The 4,370-nt window shown below is 35.8% G+C and overlaps 1 protein-coding gene across 1 annotated transcript; it reads right to left on the bottom strand.

The window, feature by feature from the left end:
• Nucleotides 1-3,118: 3,118 nt before the first annotated feature.
• On the bottom strand, nucleotides 3,119-4,090 carry LOC134235976 (uncharacterized). The gene has a single exon (XM_062718156.1). It carries the CDS (start codon nucleotides 4,088-4,090, stop codon nucleotides 3,119-3,121), a length of 972 nt encoding a protein of 323 aa, XP_062574140.1.
• Between the last annotated feature and the right edge of the window lie 280 nt (nucleotides 4,091-4,370).

Below are 4,370 nucleotides of genomic sequence, written 5' to 3'. Positions count from 1 at the left end.
TGGGGCTGAATTGATTGGCTAACTTTACATGCCTATATCTTTCTTGTTTCTCAACAAACAGGATGAAGTTTAGAATATGAATAGGTATTATGGATTCCTACATGAATAAAATTGAATGCAAGGACGTGCTTGCATGCACATGCGCACACGCAATGCATAAATGAACAATATGTTTGAAAAACGGTAAAATTTATATTTTTATCATTCTTATTGATTTCTGGAATATAAAGATATGTTAATGGTTTAGACAACATATCATGATCACCTTGCATGTGCATGCACGTGCGTTTGCGAACAATGCGTTAAATTACAAAAAGTTGATATCATTGTAGCTTTTAAAATTCTTTTATGAAATCCTGCGATACTGGGTAACATTTGAAATTGACACCCCTCGGAAAACCATTGTCAACCTCCACTCAACGCGTCGGTTGACAATGGTGCTCCTTGGGGGTGTCAATTTCAACTGTTACCCTCCAAAACAGGCACCATTTATTTTATTATACTGAATGTCTTCATAAATATAAGTCAGCAAAAAAAAAAAATCGTCGATCATCTTTTACGTTCACGTTTAGAAAGCTTTCAAACTCCTCGCTACTTCTAAAAAGATTTACTGACCTTTTTATTGTTTGTTTGATACTCTAAGAGTCTTTTATCATATAAAGTTTTGTTATTTCTGCACTCACAAGCATGTTTCGTCTGTCGTTTGTTGTTTTCAAGTAAGCTACATCGGACGCAAGCTTTTATTGACGTCAAGTTTATTCCAGTTCTTTCAAACGCGCAACTGACGTTTTGAGAATTCTACGGTGAACCGTACGCGCATAATATCCACGCATGAGGCATTACCTTTGTGTTACCCGTTGCCACATGCGTTGCTAAGGCTGAGGGTAATAGAACAGATTGTTAACTGCATCTAAACCAATCAGATTTTAGTATTTAACATGAAAGTATAATAAAAGGAGAATATATAGGGACATCAACCAAGGCTTTTTTAGGAGTACCCAAGTTCAAGTTCAAGTTCATTTATTCTCTCAAAACCATTTAAAATACATGGTACATGAGGACAAAAAATATTTACAGCATAAATATATTCAGGTCAGAGGTATAAGTATACGATATACATAATTAGAAAATGGCAATGTGAGAAAAAAAGAGATAAAACATGTATGATACATGTATGAAATGGAATGCACCATGTATGCATATATGGGCTGGGTATTGGCCAGAGATTTTTTATTGCAATATACTTCAATATTTTTAACTGTATTATAATATTTATTGCAATATTTTCAGCTAAAATTTAAATAGAATTTCTTATTATTTACTTCCATTTACATGCAGAATATGTACATAAATAATAAATAACCAAAATTAAATTGCCGATCTACCGGTAATTTCAGTTATGCACTGAAATTCACCTGTACATCAGCTTGTCTTATTGTTTGGCTTTATCACAAACCTTTCTACAATTTTTCTTTATAATTATTTAATGATAGAATTCACTTGTATACACATTTGGATTTTAAGGTACTTGAGTGGGGACTAGCTACAAAAACTTTTTCTTAAATCATCTATTTATTAGAAAGTGATTTGAGTATATCAAGACAATGTTACCCTGTAGAAATACTGTTTACTTAAATATGTAGTCAGAAACTCAGCAGTTCAACATATACAGCTATCAACAAAAAAATGAATGGGATCAATTCAAAACCTATAAAGTCTTCAGAATTGATCTTAAAAAATATGATGTACCAACTTAGGAGTTATAACTGTCTATTTGAAAGCAACATGTAAAACTAAAAATGATACATCTTTTCCTAGTTTTCTGTCAGAGGGTTATGGTGTCTCTCATCCCTGATTAACTTAAGGATTTATAATTCTTATAAACCAAAAGATTAACCTGTGTTTTGATTGAATTTTTAGCTCACCTGGAGGAAGTCAAGATGAGTTTATGCTATAGCGTCAGTGTCCCAGATAAAGTTTTAGGAGCAAGTCCATTCCCAAGTAACTATAAGCCCTACCTGAACCAAACTTGCATGGATGATGCATCTATGGATGGACACTATCAGACTTGCTTTGGATGCTGGATCTGACCTACATTTTCCAGATGAGTGACCAGGTAAATGTTTTAAGGAGCAGGTCCCTTTCCAAGTAACTAAAGTCCTACCTGAACCAAACTTGCATGGATGATGCATCTAGGGTTGGATACTGCCAGACTTGCTTAGGATGATGGATCTGACCTACATTTTCCAGATGAGTGACCAGGTTCAAGTTTTTGGAGCAGGTCCATTCCATAGTAACTTTAAGCCTTACCTTCACCAAACCTGCATGGGTGATGCATCTAGGGATGGGCACTACCAGACTTACCTCAAATGCTTGATCTGACCTACATTTTCAAAATGAGTGACCTTGGCAATTCTTTTGGAGTAGCTCTATGATTATAAGGCCTCTTATGATTTAATCTGCATGAATGATGCATCAAAGGATGGACTATTCCAGACTTGCCTCAAATGCAGGAAATGAGAGACATTTTCTTGATTAGTGAACAGGTTAAAGTTTTTGGAACAGATGATTCCCAATGATAACAAACAGAATTTGCATGAATATTGTTGTCAGATTGCACACTAACTTAAAAAAAAATATGATGTGAGAATTGCATTAATATACCGATAACATTCGTTGAGGTGAGCTTCGTAATCTTTGATTACCTATGTTTAGTATTGTTTACTATATGTAATCAGGGAAGAAAATGTGCAAGAAACTCATCCTTGTTTCAATGGAAGAGCCCTGCTCACCATGTCAACCACCCACCTACATGTACCAAATCACAAAGCAGATCTACTTTCATGTAAAAGATATAGATCTAGAATATTCCTTTGTTTAAAATATTGATACTTGTTTGAAAAATAAACTTTAAAAAATTATGTCAAAAATGTTTTATTATTATTGATATTAGTTGTAAAATAGATTCAAAATACATGTAAATAAAGCCAAGTAAATTTTAAAAGTAACTGTTCTTAATGCAAGTAGTGGAGAATTCACCTACACATATAACACAGGTCAATAGCTGATGACCTACAACCTCTCAGAATGCACAAGGTATAGAAATCAACTACACTGATCAATAGCTGATGACTTTTAACCTCCCAGAGTCAAACTCTCCAATCCAGAGCCTGTCCTTATCGTCCACTGCCAGGCCACATGGATGGTCCAGACTGCAGCTGTCTATCAGGGACACAAACTGACCATCTCTGCTTATGATGTGGACCACATGATTTTCACGGTCAGCAACCAAAATTTGACTTTTGCTGTCAGTTCCAATGCAACGGGGAACAAATTTTGTTACAGATTTAGAAGCTATTAAGCCATTATATCGAAAACGGACTTTTCCATAAACGTTCAGGACAACAACTTGATTGGTATTGCAGTCTGCAATGCAGATATCTTTGTTTCTGTTTTCAGTGAGATATAAGAGAAAATTTCCAGTTCCAAATATTGGTTTCCTCTTCTCGTCAACCTGAATCTCTTGAATCGTCTTAGTTCCCGCATATCTATTTACTTTGCTCTCTGAAAAATTTGGCTTCATCAAGCTAACCAGGAGTTCTCCAGCAGCTGTGATACACAGGCCCTGGGGTGTCCAATCCTGGTATTTTATCAATGAGGAAATAACTCCCTCTTTTACTTCCATGACAGCACAGGTCCTGAAATCAGAGTACAGGAGGTTTCCAGATGAGGAGACAGCAATATCGTGTGGAAATATTCCTGATACAGTATTTACGGCACCAATCTCAGATCCGTTTATATCAACTCTTCTTATCCCTTTATCTTTTCCACTGATCCAAACCTCATTCCCTCTTAGGAAGCTGACTCTTTTGATGTGTTTTAGGGGACTTTTTATATTAACCAGAACCCTGGCCTGATTGAAGATTGGGCTGTCACCATACATGGACACATCATGGTTGTGTCCTCTGTTGGAGGATACATGCTTTTCCACGCAGGAGCTGCACAGTCCTACACAGCATGTGTTACAGCGGAGCACTAGAGGGTTGGCACACAAACTGCAGGTTCTCAGTGTCTGGGCCTGAGATTCCATTGGATACTATATACTCCAGTAATTTCTGTGGAACCTGTCAAATAAATGACTTTAAAATAATTTTTCAGTATAGTTTATTCCAAGATATTGTTTCAAATTATTTATTGGAAAGCATCAGCTACATTGTAAATTCAATTTCTTTAAGTATTAAACTGTAATAAAGTAGTTTAAACAAGAGGCCCATGGGCCACATTGCTCACCTGAGCACTGTGGCAAGGAAAAAGTAGAAATCGGTTTATTATTGAAAAGTTTAAATCCAAAAGTAGTCCCTTGACCAATC

The sequence above is a fragment of the Saccostrea cucullata genome, unplaced genomic scaffold, assembly GCF_032062105.1.
Source record: "Saccostrea cucullata isolate Sc308-1 unplaced genomic scaffold, CSIRO_AGI_Scuc_v1 ctg22298, whole genome shotgun sequence".
Classification (NCBI taxonomy): Eukaryota; Metazoa; Mollusca; class Bivalvia; order Ostreida; family Ostreidae; genus Saccostrea; species Saccostrea cuccullata.
The sequence above is the reverse complement of the archived record's forward strand: the minus strand, read 5'-3'. Positions and strand labels throughout refer to the sequence as shown.

What these genes read in the sequence shown, in the direction of transcription:
- LOC134235976 (XM_062718156.1), bottom strand. Translation starts at nt 4,090, where the DNA reads ATGGAATCTCAGGCCCAGACACTGAGAACCTGCAGTTTGTGTGCCAAC.